Source organism: Nyctibius grandis, chromosome 17 (genome assembly GCF_013368605.1).
Source record: "Nyctibius grandis isolate bNycGra1 chromosome 17, bNycGra1.pri, whole genome shotgun sequence".
Lineage (NCBI taxonomy): Eukaryota > Metazoa > Chordata > Aves > Nyctibiiformes > Nyctibiidae > Nyctibius > Nyctibius grandis.
In genome coordinates this window covers 9,358,268-9,371,717 of record NC_090674.1, presented here as the reverse complement: position 1 = coordinate 9,371,717, position 13,450 = coordinate 9,358,268, and the positions used below count along the sequence as shown (strand labels likewise).

Genomic DNA, 13,450 nt, shown 5'->3' with positions numbered 1-13,450 from the left:
GCCCGGTGAGGCGAGGGGCGGCGGGGGCTGCCGGGAAGGGGGCGGACCGCGGCCTGCCGGCATGGCGCACAAACAGATCTACTACTCGGATAAGTACGACGATGAGGAGTTCGAGTACCGGTGAGGAGGAAGAGGGAGGCCCGGTAGCGGCTCCGGGGCGGGGGGTGCGCGGCCCGGTAACGGCTCCGGGGCGGGGGGGAGGGGCGTTACCCCGGTAACGGCTCTGGGGAGGAGCGTTACCCCGGTAACGGTTCCCGGGCGGGGGGCGTCCCGGTAGCGGCTCTGGGGAGGGGCGGGGGGCGTCCCGGTAACGGCTCCCTGGTAGGAAGGGGGGCGTCCCGGTAACGGCTCCCTGGTAGGAAGGGGGGTGTCCCGGTAACGGCTCCGGGGCGGGGGGGAGGGGCGTTACCCCGGTAACGGTTCCTGGGCGGGGGGCGTCCCGGTAACGGCTCCCTGGTAGGATGGGGGCGTTACCCCGGTAACGGCTCCGGGGCGGGGGGGGCGTTACCCCGGTAACGGCTCTGGGGAGGGGCGTTACCCCGGTAACGGTTCCTGGGCGGGGGGCGTCCCGGTAGCGGCTCCCTGGTGGGGAGGGGGGTGTCCCGGTAACGGCTCCTGGGCGGAAAGAGGATTGTCCTGGTAACGGCTCCCTGGGGGGATCGGGGGGGAAAGAGGTGTCCCGGTAACGGCTGCTCAGTAAGGAAGGGAGGAGTGTCTCGGTAATGGTTTCGGGGAGGAAGGGACAAGTCGTGGCTCCCCGGTGGGGCGGGAGGGGAATTATTCTGGTAACAGTTCCCCGGTGGGACGGGAGGGAAGCTGTCTGTGTAACGGCTCCGGGGCGGGGCGGGGGCGACTCATGGCTCCCCGGTAGAATTATCCCGCTGAGGGTTCCTTAGTGGATGGTAGTGGGGGGGGGGGGTGTCCCGGTAACGGCTCCGTGTCGGGGCAGGGCCCGTTAAGAGCTCCCCGGTGGAGAATCTCCGGGGTCCCTCGGGACACCCTTAACCGGGGCTGAGGGGTTGTGGGGGGGTGCTGGTGCCCCGGGACACCGCAGTACCGAGCTGGGGGGGTGCTGGTGCCCCGGGACACCCCGGTACCGAGCTGGGGGGGTGCTGGTGCCCCGGGACACCCCGGTACCGAGCTGGGGGGGTGCTGGTGCCCCGGGACACCCTGGTACCGAACTGGGGGGGTTCTGGTGCCCCGGGACACCCCGGTACCGAGCTGGGGGGGTGCTGGTGCCCCGGGACACCCCGGTACCGAACTGGGGGGCTCTGGGGGGGCCGCAGGCACGTGATGCTCCCCAAGGACATCGCCAAACTGGTCCCCAAAACCCACCTGCTGTCGGAGTCGGAATGGCGGAACCTGGGGGTGCAGCAGAGCCAGGGCTGGGTGCACTACATGATCCACAAGCCAGGTGAGCCCCGGGGACACCGGGGGGGGGGACGGGGACACCGGGGGCGGACCCCCGCCTGACCCCCCTGTCCCCCCCCAGAGCCCCACATCCTGCTCTTCCGCCGGCCGCTGCCCAAGAAACTTGAGAAGTGAGCGGCCCCCGAGTCGCCGAAGCCCCCCCGAGAGTTGAGACGGTGCCTTCTTTTCCTCCTCCTCCTCCTCGGTGTTCCCCGGGGGCTTTGCCCTGCACTGGCCGGTGCCCCCCCCCCGGTGCCACCTCGGTGTGGCGGTGGCTCAGCCCCGGTACCGGGGTCCGTCCCGCTGTGAGGAACCTCAATAAATGGATGTTTGCGAGCTGCTGTCTGCTGTGCTGGGGGGGCGGGGGGGGCTGCCGGTATCTCAGAGCATCCTGCCTGCGGGGTGCAGCCGTGCTCCCGGTAACCGGGGGGGTACAGGGAGGGGCCTTCTCCCGGTGGTTTGGGGGGAGGGGGGCGGGGGGGCTCTCCCGGTACCGGGCGGGGGCATCTTGTGGGTGGGAAAAGATGCAGGGGGGTCCTGAGGGGGTGGGGGGGCTCCGGTGGGGGGGCGGGGCGGAGCGGAGCTCCCGGTGCCCCGGGGAGGCGCACGTGCCACCGCCCCCAGCCTGCTGGGCGAGCCCACGGCCGCAGTGTGGGGGGAGCGGGCGTCGCTCCCTCCGCTCCCCGCTGCGATGGTTCCGTCCCCGCGGGTCCCGCCTCTCAGCCGATTCGTATTGGCAGCGGCTGGTGACGGGCGTGCGGCTCGACCAATGAGAGCGCGGGGCGGTGTCGCGGCCTGTGCGGGCGGTGGTGACCGGCCGGGTCCATGTGGGGAGCGCTGAGGGGGGCGGGCGGGGCCTTGCGCGCCGCTGCCTCCCGCCCCATGGCGGCCTCCAGCCCCACGGCGGCCCGGGGCTCCGCAGCCGCCACCGCCGGTATCATCGTCATCGGCGACGAGATCCTCAAGGTACGGGCCGGGGGTGGGGGGGGGGGGCTGGGGACGAGCCGGGGATGCGGGGTCGGAGGGGCCGGGGCCTGGTCCGGGCCTAGGCCTGGGCTGGGTCCGGGGCCTGGTGTGGGGCCTGCACCGGGGCCTGGGCCTGGGCCTGGGCCTGGGCCTGGGCTGGGGTCGAGGCCTGGTGTGGGGCCTTCTCTGGGGGTCCAGGCCTGGTGTGGGGCCGGGGCCTGCTCCGGGGGCCGAGGCCTGCTCTTGGGGCCGGGGCCGGGGCCTGGTCTGGGGGCCGGGGCCTGGGCCGTGGCCTGCTCCAGGGCTGGGGCCTGCTCTGGGGCCGAGGCCTGGTCCCGAAGCACCCCGCTGTCACAGGTGTCTCCGTCCCCCCCAGGGCCACACGCAGGACACGAACTCCTTCTTCATGTGCCGGCGGCTGCGTGCCCTGGGCGTGAGGGTGGCCCGGATCTCGGTGGTACCCGACGAGGTGGACACCATCGCCAGCGAAGTAGCCGCCTTCGCCACCCGCTTCACCTACGTGCTGACCTCAGGGGGTATCGGCCCCACGCATGACGACGTGACCTTCGAGGCCGTGGCCAGGGCTTTCGGGGAGAAGGTCGCCCCCCACCCCGAGCTGGTGGCCCTGGTGCACAAGTTCTTCGGTAAGACGGAGGCGCAGTGCCCCGAGATGAAGCTGGCTCGCGTCCCCGAGTCCTCCCGCCTCAACTACGGCACGGACGGGCGCACGGGCAGCGCCTTCAAGTACCCCCTGGTCAGCGTCCGCAACGTCTACATCTTCCCCGGCATCCCGGCGTTGATGGAGCGCGCCCTGGACGGCCTCGCCCACCTTTTCCGCAGCGAGCGCACCCGTTTCCACTCCCGTGCCATTTACGTGGCGGCCGACGAGATCTTCATCACGCCCGTGCTGAACCAGGCCGACGCCGCCTTCCAGGGCCGCGTCAGCTTGGGCTCCTACCCGGACTGGGCCAATAACTATTACCGCGTGAAGCTGACGTTGGACTCGGAATCGGAGCAGGACCTGGAGGAAGCTTATCGCTTCTTGCTGGAGAAGCTGCCGCCGGGCGTTGTGGTGCCGTTGGTGACCGATTGCGTCTCGCCGGCGGCTGTGGAGGTTTATGGCCTGGCTGAGTCAGGTAGAGGGAAGCGGTGGTGCAGCACCGGTGCCTCCGCGCTGCTCCTGCGCAGCCCAGTAGAGCCGGGGCAGTGGGAAGACTGGGAGTGGAGCTTACCTGTTGTGGTGTGCTGGGGGGCTTGAGGGGTGCTGAGGCTTCGCTGGGGCCGTGGCTGCAATGGGCCTCGTCCCACACAGGTGGGAGTGGGACCCATAACCCCGGTTAAAGCTGTCCGGTGCCGGTCTCTGGGAGCGGTGCTGTGGCTCCCCCGTGCAGGCAGGATCCCTGTCCCACCCCTGGCACAGGCCTCCAGGCTGTGGTGCTGGCGGTGTGTCTGGAGACAAAACGTGCCCGGAGGGTGAGGTACCGCAGGCCCTGGGGCACTGACCGTCCCCTCCCGGCAGGCTCAGCCCTGGGGCAGAAGGTGGCAGCGGCGCTACGGACCATCGAGGAGGCTTTGGACCGGTACAGCCTGGCCCAGCTCTGCGTGGGCTTCAACGGGGGCAAAGACTGCACGGCCCTGCTGCACCTTGTCCACGCCGCCCTGCAGAGGTACCCGGCCACGGGGCTCCACCAGCCCGGCGCAGGGGGTCCCATGGGCCCCAGGCGGGGCCACAGGGCTCTCCCCTGCCCCGCTTTGGGGGACGAGTGGGTTCCTGGGGCCCAGTTTGCGGGGAGCGGGCGGCTGCCCTGCCTCCGGTCGCCGTTTGAGCACCGGGTCTCCCCGCAGGCGCTACCCGGCGAGGCAGGAGAAGCTGCAGGTTCTCTACATCCGCATCGTGTCCCCGTTCCCCGAAATGGAGCAGTTCATCCAGGCGACCGTCCCCAGGTCCGGGGCTCAGCGGGGTGGGCTGTGGGGGGGCAGGGGGCTGTGCAGCATCTCCCCCAGCTCAGCGGGCAGCTGCCTGTCCTGCCCGCGCAGGTACCAGGTCGAGCTGTGCACGGTGGAGGGCTCCATCCGGGAGGCGCTGGCCCGCCTGAGGGAGCAGCGGCCGCAGCTGGAAGCCGTCCTGATGGGCACGCGACGGACGGACCCCTACTCCCGCACCCTGACGCCCATGTGCCTGACGGACCCTGGCTGGCCTCCCTACATGCGGGTCAACCCCTTGCTGGTAGGTGACTGCCACGTGCTCAGGGGCTGTCCCTGCTTGGCAGGGGAGCGAGCCTGGCACGATGGGGCTGGAAGCCAGCACTCACCCACCCCACTCCCAGGGGTCTTCCCTCCCCTTCCCCCCTCTCCCCAGAGCATCTCCTGGTGGAGCCATGCTGCCATGGTGGGTGCCCCTTGCTGCGGCCAAGCTGCCAATGCCATCAGGCGGGGCTGGTTCCTGCCCGCTGGGGTCTGGGGGGGCACCAGGGGGGGTGGTGGGTCCTGTGGGACCCCCAAGGCCCAGCTGGCTCTCCCGAGGGGGCAGCCCCTCTGCCTCTGCACCAACCCCTACCCAATTCCTCGTGCAGGATTGGACCTACCGGGACATCTGGGAGTTCCTGCGCAAGCTCTTCATCCCTTACTGCGTTCTCTACGACAAGGGGTGAGTGCCCGGTGCTGCCGTCCCCGCTTGGCACTACCGGTGCCCCTGGGCACAGCCTTGCAGCCGCCTCCTCCCTCCGCAGCTACACGTCCCTGGGCAGCACCACCAACACCCTGAAGAACCCGGCGCTGCGCTACACCGACGCCGGCGGCCGGGAGAGCCACCGCCCCGCGTACGAGCTGGAGAACGAGGAAGAGGAGCGCACCTCCCGCCGGTGAAGGCCCACGGGCCGTGTTTGGGGAGGCTCTGCTGGCAGCCGGCTCCCCTGGCACTGCCGAGGATGACACTGAATAAACCCGCTGACTAAACCCGCTGCGCTCAGCCCGTGGCGTGCAGCGCGCCGGCGCCCGGCCGCGCCGATCCCTGCGGGCCCCGCGGGGCTCTGGCAGGAGCGGGACGCGGGGGTGAGGCCGGCTCTGCCCGAACAAAAGGGTCCCCGGGCAGTGCCCGCTCCCCGCGCCCGCTATTGTGGAGCCTTTTGATGCTCAGAGAATAGAGCAGGTTCCAGCGCTTGCCGGGGCCCGGCGTGTCGGCGCGGCTGCCTCCCCCCCGCCGTCAGACCCCGCCGAGCCCTCGTCGGCCATGCGCCTCCTCCGCACCGCCGTGACCCGTCCGAGGCGAGCGGTGGCACTGCCGGTGCCCGCCGGAGCCTCGCTGGGGCCGCGCCGGGGCTCCTGGCTGCTGCGGCTGCTGCGGGAGTTCGTCTACCTCCTGCTCTGCAGCTGGTGCATCCGTGAGCTGCTGGACTAAGGGACGGACCCCCCCCACCGCAGGACCCCCTGGCACCCCCCCTGTCTGCCCTGGCATCATGGGTGAGTGTCCTACCCTCGGCTGCCTGCTTGGCATGGTGCTGGGGGGGTGACAGGGGCCCAGCTGTGGTGCTGGGGGGGTGACAGGGGCCCAGCTGTGGTGCTAGGGGGGTGACAGGGGCCCGGCCGTGGTGCTGGGGGGGTGACAAGGGCCTGGCTGTGGTGCTGGGGGGGTGACAGGGGCCTGGCCATGCTGCTTGGGGGGTGACAAGGGCATGGCCGTGGTGCTGGCGGGGGTGACAAGGGCCTGGCTGTGCTGCTTGGGGGGTGACAGGGGCCCAACCATGGTGCTTGGGGGGTGATGGGGGCCCAGCTGTGGTGCTTGGGGGGTCCTGGGGGCCTGGACATGGTGCTTGGGGGGTGACAGGGGCTTGGCTGTGGTGCTTGGGAGGTGACAAGGGCCTGGCCGTGGTGCTTGGCAGGTGACAGGGGCCTGGCTGTGGTGCTTGGGGGGTGACAGGGGCTTGGCTGTGGTGCTGGGGGGGTCACAGGGGCCTGGCTGTGGTGCTTGGGGGGTGACAGGGTGACGGGGGCCCAGCTGTGGTGCTCCTGGGGGTGACAGGGTGCAGTCGTGGGGCTCTAAGCGGTTCCTCACCCCCCCTGTGCCTCTCTCCCCTCCCCAGGACCGCTCGGCCGATGGAGCTGATGGACCCCCAGGGCTGGCACCCCCCCGGCTCCAACCTGTGCCCACCCCCCCCCACCCATCCCAGAGACCCCAATAAACCTGCGCAGCACCCGAGGGCTGCGTGTGTTTGGGGGGGGGCCCTGGGACCGCGTGAACCCCCCCACAACCTTCTGCCCCTCACCCCGGGTAGCACCCATGGGCGGAGGGGGCCTCTGAGCTCCGGTGCTGCCGGTGCCTGGCCCCGGCGCTGCCCTCGGCCGCGTCCCCGGTGCGGGGGGACGCTCCGCGCGCCCCGGCCTCGCCGGCAGCGCCTGGCGCCAGCGCGGCCGCCCTTATCTCGGCGGGAAGCCGGGAGCAGGAAGCGCGGCCCGGCGCGGGATCAGGGTCCCGTTTACATTAGCTTTGTTGTGGAGCCGGCTCCCACCCGCGCCCAGCACCCGCGGGGGGGCCCTGGCTCCAGGGTGCTGGGGGGCAGCGGGGACCCCCAGCTGGGGTGCCAAGGGGGGGGTCAGGTTGTCCTTGTGTTGGGGTCCAGGGGCTGGGGGACGGTGCCCTGTGGCTGCCCCCCCGCGGCTCCCCCTTGCCCAGCTCAGCTCCCGGGGCCGCATCCTGCCCCGCCGGGCTCCTGGCTGTGCCCACGGGGCCACGCTGGTTCCGCTAGCCCACCGCTAGCCCACGCCTTGGCACCTGCCCCGCTGTGACCTGGCCCTGGTGGTGACGGCGGCGGCGGCTCAGCCCCGGGACGGGGCGAATCAATGAATTCCCCAAACGGGGAGATCCGGGGGAGGGTCCGGCCCGGCACAGGAAAAACTCCTGGCGACGGCGCGGCGCGGGCAGAGCGGGGCCGGCCGCCCCGAGGACGCGGCCCCACGCGCAGCCCCGGCCCCTCGCACCCGGCTCCACCGTGAGTGAGACCCCGGAACCTTCCCCGGGGACCCCGGGGTGGGGGGCTGCGGGCAGGGGCGTGCGGAGCCGGACCCTCGCCGTATCGGCACGGGGGGTTGGTTTGGGGTCACCTCTCCGTGTCACCTTGGGGACAGGCAGCGACGTGGGGGACGGGCTCTTGGGGTGGCCTCACCGGGAAGGGGAGCGCGGCTTTACCGGGGTGGGAGGACGTGCCAGATCCTCACCGGGGACCCCGGCGACCACCCCGGTTGGTTTTGGGGTCACCTCGGGGATGCGTCTGTGGGGACAAGCAGTGACACGGGGGATGTGCTGCCCCAAACTGGGGCTGGGCGGCCTCACCGGGAAGGGGAGCGCGGCTTTACCGGTGCCAGCTCCTCACCGGGAACCCCCACGGCCACAGCACCCTGGCAGAGAGGGGGGTGACACTCGTCCCCGTCCCACAGCTCGTCCCCATCCCGCAGCTCGTCCCCGCCGCCGCCCCATGTTCCGCTCGCGCCGCGCCGCGCTGGTGAGGCGGCTGTGGCGGCAGCGCTGTGCGGCCGCCGGCCCCGACGACGCTCCCGGCGCCCTCAAACCGGCGGCTCACGCCCTCTTCAAGAAGCTGAAGGACGAGGAGCTGGAGCTGCTGGCGCAGGCGGTGGAGAGCCGCGGCGCCTGGGAGTGCGGCTGCGTGTGGGTGCCGCGGGGGGAGCCGCGGGGGGCCAAGGCGCCGCTGCCCCCCCAACTCTTGCTCTGCCGGCTCTACCGGTGGCCCGACCTTCGCCAGCTCCACGAGCTCAAACACCTCTGCTACTGCGCCGGGGGCCGGGGGGGCTGCGGGGACGCGGCCGCGCTCTGCTGTAACCCCCATCACTTCAGCCGCCTCGCGGCGCCCGGTGAGTGCCGGCGGCTCCGCCGCAGCCCCCTCCTCACCCCCCCACCCCTCTGACCTCTGGGCTCCAGGGGGACTTTAGGGGCTTCTTGGGGGGTGGGACACTCACCCCACCCCCTTTTTCCCCCCTTAGAGACCCCACCACCCCCCTACTCGAAGGCATCCTGTGGGCCCCCTCGGCCGGACGAGCCGCAGCACCCCGGCACCCAGCTCCTGGAGTTCAGCTACGGCGGCGGCGACCGGCGCGGTAAGAGGGTCCCACCGCGGTGAGAGGGTCCCACCCCGCTCTGCCCCCACCCCGCTGCGGGACGTAGAGCCCCAAAATTGGGAGGAAAGGCTCCGGCGAGGGGTTCCTGGAGGGAACCAGCCCGGGGCCTGACCCCCCCCACTCGCCTTCCCCTGTTATTTTTGGCGGCGCCGGGCTCCCCGCCGGAGGAAACGCTGCCCACGGGGACGCACACAATGTGCCTTGACGCACACGGCCGCCGCTCTGGCCTGGCTGCTGGCCACCGGGCCGCTGCGTGCCGCGCCTCCGCCTTCCCCTCGCCCCGGGGACCCCCCTCACCGCGGTCCCCAGGGACGGTTTGGCCCTACGTGTGGGCACGCGGCGGCTCCGGTGCCTCCGGGGACATCCCTGGGGTCCTGTGTCCGTCCGTCTGTCCGCTCCGCTGGCCCCTGCGTGAACTGGGGGGACACACGGACCCCCCTGTGCCCACCCTCGGCCCCTCCGGGTTCACGGCGCGTGGCTGTGCCGGCGGCGACGCCTCTCCTTCCTCTCCCCCACCAGACACCAGCCTGTCGCGGAGCACCGGTAAGGATGGATACTGGTGCAAACTGGCTTACTGGGAGCACCGCACGCGCGTGGGTCGCCTCTACACCGTGCACGAAACGTCGGTGAACGTCTTCTGCGAGCTGCCGCGGGGCAGCGGGTTCTGCCTGGGCCAGCTGCCCGCTGCCCACCGGAGCCGCGCCGTCCGGCGAGCCCGCGGCAAGATCGGCCGGGGGCTGCTGCTGAGCCTGGAGCCGGGAGGCGTGTGGGCCTACAACCGCAGCGAGCACCCCATCTTCGCCAGCTCGCCCACCCTCGCCCCCCCCGGCGCCCCCGGCCTCACCGTTCTCAAGGTGCTGCCCGGTTATTCGGCGAAGGTGTTCGACTACGAGCGGGTGGGGGGCGCGGGGGGCGGCCGGTGGCTCCCCGGGGAGGGGCCCTGCGACCCCCACAGCGTCCGCATCAGCTTCGCCAAGGGCTGGGGGCCCTGCTACTCCCGGCAGTTCATCACCTCCTGCCCCTGCTGGCTCGAGGTCCTGCTCAACCGGCCGCGCTGAGGGGCTGGGGGGGGCCAGGGACCCCCCCCAGGGTGGGGGCGATGGGGGACAGGAGCCAGGGGACCCTCTGCCCCAGCCCCATGGCGGGGCCGGTGCCCCCCGTGCCTGGCTGCCCGCCCCGCCGGCACCCGCAGGTCTCTCACTGACGCAGGGCGCTATTTAATCGCTTTCTCTTTTATTTTTAATTATTTTAAGGGTTAATTTTATTTTAATTTATCTTATTTTTTTCTAAAAAAAAAAAAAAAGCCAAGCACGATGCGGGAGCCCCCCCCCGGCGCTGCCAGTGGCCAGGGCCAGGCCCGGGGAGGCCAGGGGCCGCAGGAGGGCATGGAGGGGCATGGGGGGCACTGGGGGGAGCTGGCACGGGTGGGGTGAGGGGCTGGGAGCACAGCTGGATGAGTGGGGGGGCTGGGAGCACAGCTGGAGTGTGCATGGGGGGTGGGGAGCACATCTGGAATGGGGGGACTGGAGAGCGCAGCTGGGTGAGTGGGGGCTGGCAGCACAGCTGGAGGGGGTGAGGAGCACAGCTGGATGAGTGGGGGGTAAGGAGCACAGCTGGATGTGTGGGGGTTGGGAGTACAGCTGGATTAGTAGGGGGCTGAGGAGCACAGCTGGATGGGTGTGGGGCTGGGAATCACAGCTGGAGTGCGTGGGCGGTTGGGGAGCACATCTGGAATGTGGGGTTGGGGAGCACAGCTGGGTGCGTGGGGGGTTGAGGAGCACAGCTGGGTAGGCGCTGATGAGAACAGCTGGATGGGTATGGGGCTGGGAGCACAGCTGGATGGGGTTGAGCACAGCTGGATGAGTGGGGGCTGGGAGCACAGCTGGATGAGTGGGGGGTTGAGGAGCACAGCTGGATGGGTATGGGCTGGTGAGCACGAATGGGTATGGGCTGGAGAGCACAGCTGGATAGTTGGGGGCTGTGGGGCACAGCTGGATGAGGGGGGTTGGGGAGCACAGCTGGACGAGTGAAGGGGCTGGGAGCACAGCTGGAGTGGGGGGTGAGGAGCACATCTGGAATGTGGGGCTGGGTAGCACAGCTGGATGAGTACGGGGCTGAGGAGCACAGATGGGTATGGGCTGGTGAGCACATCTGGATGGGTATGGGGCTGGGAGCACAGCTGGATGGGTGTGGGGCTGGGAGCACAGCTGGATGGGTGTGGGGCAGGGTCTGGGGCAGGTGGGCACAGCTGGAGGGAGTGTGAGGCAGGTGAGCCCCCCTGGGGCGGGCGCGGGGCCCGGTGCAGGGTCTCCCGGGGCGGGTCCCCGGTCCGGGGGACCCCCGGGCCCCTCCAGCTGCTCGGGGGCGAGCGGGGGGGGGGCCCCCCCGGGGGTGAGCACCACCTCGGGGGTCCCGGGGTGCCCCGGTTCTGGTGTTTGTAACCCCAATAAACGGTGTCACCGGCACCACAGCCCCCCCCGCCTCCTCTCCCGTGTCCCCACGCGTGTCGGTGCCGCCGAGGCCCCGCTCCCGGGACCGCCAGTGCCCTCTGCAGGCGACCGCCCCCGGGCCGCGATGACCGCCCGGTCCTTCCTGCCACGCCGCCGGCCCCGCTGAGACGGGCCTGGCGGCTCCGCGGCCCCCGCCCGGTGTCCCGGTGTCCCGGTCCCACGGGCACGAGGTGAGTGTGGGGCCGCGCCGTCGGGGCCACCCCCCCTTCCCAGCCACCGGGAGAGCCGGTACCGGCATAAAGCAGCGGCTACCGGCTAGAGGCGGCCCGTGGGGACGGGGGAGGCCGGTTATGGGCCGGTGGGGACGGGAGCGGGTGGTGGCGGCGGCGCGGAGGGGGGGTTCCCCTTACTCCCCGCCGCCGCCCCCACCGGGACCCCCGAGCCCGGTACCGGACAGACGTGATGCAGGTGCACGGACCGATGGGCGATGTGCACCGGGGAGGGGAGGCAGGTGGACGGACAGACCGACCGACGGCAGCGGGGGTCGGGGCCCGGGGAAGGAGCAGCAGCAGGTGCCCGGTACCGGGGCCCGGTGAACCGGGGAGGGGAAGAGGGGGGGTGGGTGCTGGGGGGGTGCCCCCCGGCGCGGCCGCCCCCCCCCCCCCCCCCCCACGGCTGACATAACGTCTGCGCGGGGCCGTGTTTGCCTTGGCAGCCCCCGGTGGCGGCGGCGGCGGCTCCGGTTCCTCACACTTTCCGCCAGCTCCGGGCAGCGACCGGGCTCTGAGTCAGGAGCCGGGGGGGGCCGGCGGTGGGATGGCGGCGGGGGGGGGGACCGGGGTGAGGTGAGGTGAGAGCCGGGCCCGGCCCCGCCGCCGCCGCCTCCCGGGGACCGGCGGCCGCCAAACAGGTTGCGCCGGGTCCCCGCCCAGGCACCTGCGGAGGGGCCGCTCCCGGGGGGCCGCCGCGCCCGGCCCCAGCGCCGCCGGGAACGGGGGGGTTGGCAGGGGGGTGCCCCGCCGCGCCCCTCGGCATCCCCCGGCTCCCCGCATCCCCCCGTGCCCGGTTCTCGGTGCCCGGTTCTTCACCCCCCCCGCCCGGTGCCCGGTTCTCGGCTCTCCGCCCCCCGCGCCCGGGACTCGGTACCCGGTACTCCATGCCCCCCCATGCCTAGCTCTCCGTGCCCGGTACTCCATCCCCCGCCTCAGTGCCCGGTCTCCCGGTGCCTGATTCTCCACGTCCCCTCCCGGTGCCCAGTTCCCGGTGCCCGGTTCTCCACGTCCCCTCCCGGTGCCCAGTTCCCGGTGCCCGGTCCTCCATTCCCCTCCCGCCCCGTACCCGTCTCTCCCATGCCCGGTACTCCACCCCCCGCCTCAGTGCCCGGTCTCCCGGTGCCCGGTTCTCCGTCCTCCCCCCCAGTGCCCGGTCTTTCGGTGTCCGGTTCTCAGTGCCCGGTTCCCTACCCCCGCCCCGCTCAGTGCCCGGTCTCCCGGTTCTCCATCCCCACCCCCGGTGCCCAGTTCCCGGTGCCCCGTTTTCCATCCCCCTCCCGCCCCGTACCAGTCTCTCCCATGCCCGGTTCTCTACCCTCCCCCCGCGCCTCAGTGCCCGGTCTCCCGGTGCCCGGTTCTCCGTCCTCCCCCCCAGTGCCCGGTCTTTCGGTGTCCGGTTCTCGGTGCCCGGTTCTCTACCCCCGCCCCGCTCAGTGCCCGGTCTCCCGGTTCTCCATCCCCACCCCCGGTGCCCAGTCTCGCGGTGCCCGGTTCTCCACACTCCCCCCACCCGGTGCCCGGTCTGACGGTGCCCGATTCTCCACCCCACCCGCTCCTTAGTGCCTGGTCTCCCGGTGCCCGGTTCTCGGTTCCCTGTTCTCCATCCCCCCCCGGTGCCCGGTTCTCTCGGTGCCCGATCCCCCAGCCCCCCGGTGCCCGGTCCCCCAGCGCCGGTTCTCCATCCACCCCCCCCCTCGGTGCCCGTTCTCCTCCCCCCCCACCCCACCCCGTACCCATCTCTCCCGTGCCCGGTTCCCCCGCCCCTCCCCGTGCCCACGGGGCGGAGCGGGGCGGGCCGGCCCCGGGGCTCAGCGGCCGCAGCGGGCGGGGCGCGTTCGGTGCCAGGCACCGGCCGAGGCACCGGGGGGGGGGCGTCCCCCCCCCCCGACCCCATCCCCCCCCCCCAAGCCCCGGGGGTCCCCCCCCAGCGCGGCCCCGTTAATCGCCGCCGTCCCGCGCCTCTGACTCAGCTCTTCCCCCCCCACCCCGCACCCCCCCGGTCCCCGGGGGGGGCCCCCACCCTCCCGGGGGGGGTGTGGCAGGGTTGATGGACAGCCCCTTCCACCAATAGGAAGCCGGAGCGCCGGCTCGCTGCCCAATGACCGGGGAGGGGGGGGCGGGCCCTTCCTGGAGCCCCGGTGGTGGCGGGGGGGGGGGCGGTGGCGGCAGGTGAAGGCGGAGGCGGGGCCGGACCCCCCCCACACCCCCCCCGGGAACCGGCCCCGT

At 72.3% G+C, this 13,450-nt stretch overlaps 3 protein-coding genes across 4 annotated transcripts; all 3 read left to right on the top strand.

Annotated features, from left to right (window-relative positions):
• The first annotated feature begins 1 nt into the window (after position 1).
• Positions 2-1,746, top strand: CKS1B (CDC28 protein kinase regulatory subunit 1B). Its single transcript, XM_068415173.1, has 3 exons — positions 2-120; positions 1,287-1,414; positions 1,493-1,746. Exons 1-3 carry the CDS (start codon positions 62-64, stop codon positions 1,543-1,545), a joined length of 240 nt encoding a protein of 79 aa, XP_068271274.1. The 5' UTR covers positions 2-61; the 3' UTR covers positions 1,546-1,746.
• Positions 1,747-2,218: 472 nt separating this feature from the next.
• On the top strand, positions 2,219-5,331 carry FLAD1 (flavin adenine dinucleotide synthetase 1). The gene is made up of 7 exons (XM_068414814.1): positions 2,219-2,376; positions 2,753-3,512; positions 3,896-4,043; positions 4,222-4,320; positions 4,414-4,603; positions 4,950-5,023; positions 5,106-5,331. Exons 1-7 carry the CDS (start codon positions 2,236-2,238, stop codon positions 5,239-5,241), a joined length of 1,548 nt encoding a protein of 515 aa, XP_068270915.1. The 5' UTR covers positions 2,219-2,235; the 3' UTR covers positions 5,242-5,331.
• A 1,947-nt stretch (positions 5,332-7,278) lies between these two features.
• On the top strand, positions 7,279-9,772 carry LOC137671235 (mothers against decapentaplegic homolog 6-like). 2 transcript variants are annotated; one of them, XM_068414662.1, is made up of 4 exons: positions 7,279-7,361; positions 7,807-8,238; positions 8,368-8,481; positions 9,022-9,772. In XM_068414662.1, the coding sequence occupies exons 2-4, from the start codon at positions 7,845-7,847 to the stop codon at positions 9,558-9,560; spliced, it is 1,047 nt and encodes a 348-aa protein (XP_068270763.1). In that variant the 5' UTR covers positions 7,279-7,361; positions 7,807-7,844; the 3' UTR covers positions 9,561-9,772. The 2 variants fall into 2 exon arrangements, with proteins under 2 accessions (XP_068270763.1, XP_068270764.1); XM_068414663.1 differs by having other exon boundaries at positions 7,304-7,361; positions 7,825-8,238.
• The last annotated feature ends 3,678 nt before the right edge of the window (positions 9,773-13,450 follow it).

Coding starts and splice junctions, on each gene's coding strand:
- CKS1B (XM_068415173.1), top strand. CDS start 62: ATGGCGCACAAACAGATCTACTACTCGGATAAGTACGACGATGAGGAG. Junction 121..1,286: donor GATGAGGAGTTCGAGTACCG/GTGAGGAGGAAG, acceptor GGGGGGCCGCAG/GCACGTGATGCTCCCCAAGG. Junction 1,415..1,492: donor CTACATGATCCACAAGCCAG/GTGAGCCCCGGG, acceptor GTCCCCCCCCAG/AGCCCCACATCCTGCTCTTC.
- FLAD1 (XM_068414814.1), top strand. CDS start 2,236: ATGTGGGGAGCGCTGAGGGGGGCGGGCGGGGCCTTGCGCGCCGCTGCC. Junction 2,377..2,752: donor TCGGCGACGAGATCCTCAAG/GTACGGGCCGGG, acceptor CGTCCCCCCCAG/GGCCACACGCAGGACACGAA. Junction 3,513..3,895: donor TTATGGCCTGGCTGAGTCAG/GTAGAGGGAAGC, acceptor CCCTCCCGGCAG/GCTCAGCCCTGGGGCAGAAG.
- LOC137671235 (XM_068414662.1), top strand. CDS start 7,845: ATGTTCCGCTCGCGCCGCGCCGCGCTGGTGAGGCGGCTGTGGCGGCAG. Junction 8,239..8,367: donor CAGCCGCCTCGCGGCGCCCG/GTGAGTGCCGGC, acceptor TTCCCCCCTTAG/AGACCCCACCACCCCCCTAC. Junction 8,482..9,021: donor CGGCGGCGGCGACCGGCGCG/GTAAGAGGGTCC, acceptor CTCCCCCACCAG/ACACCAGCCTGTCGCGGAGC.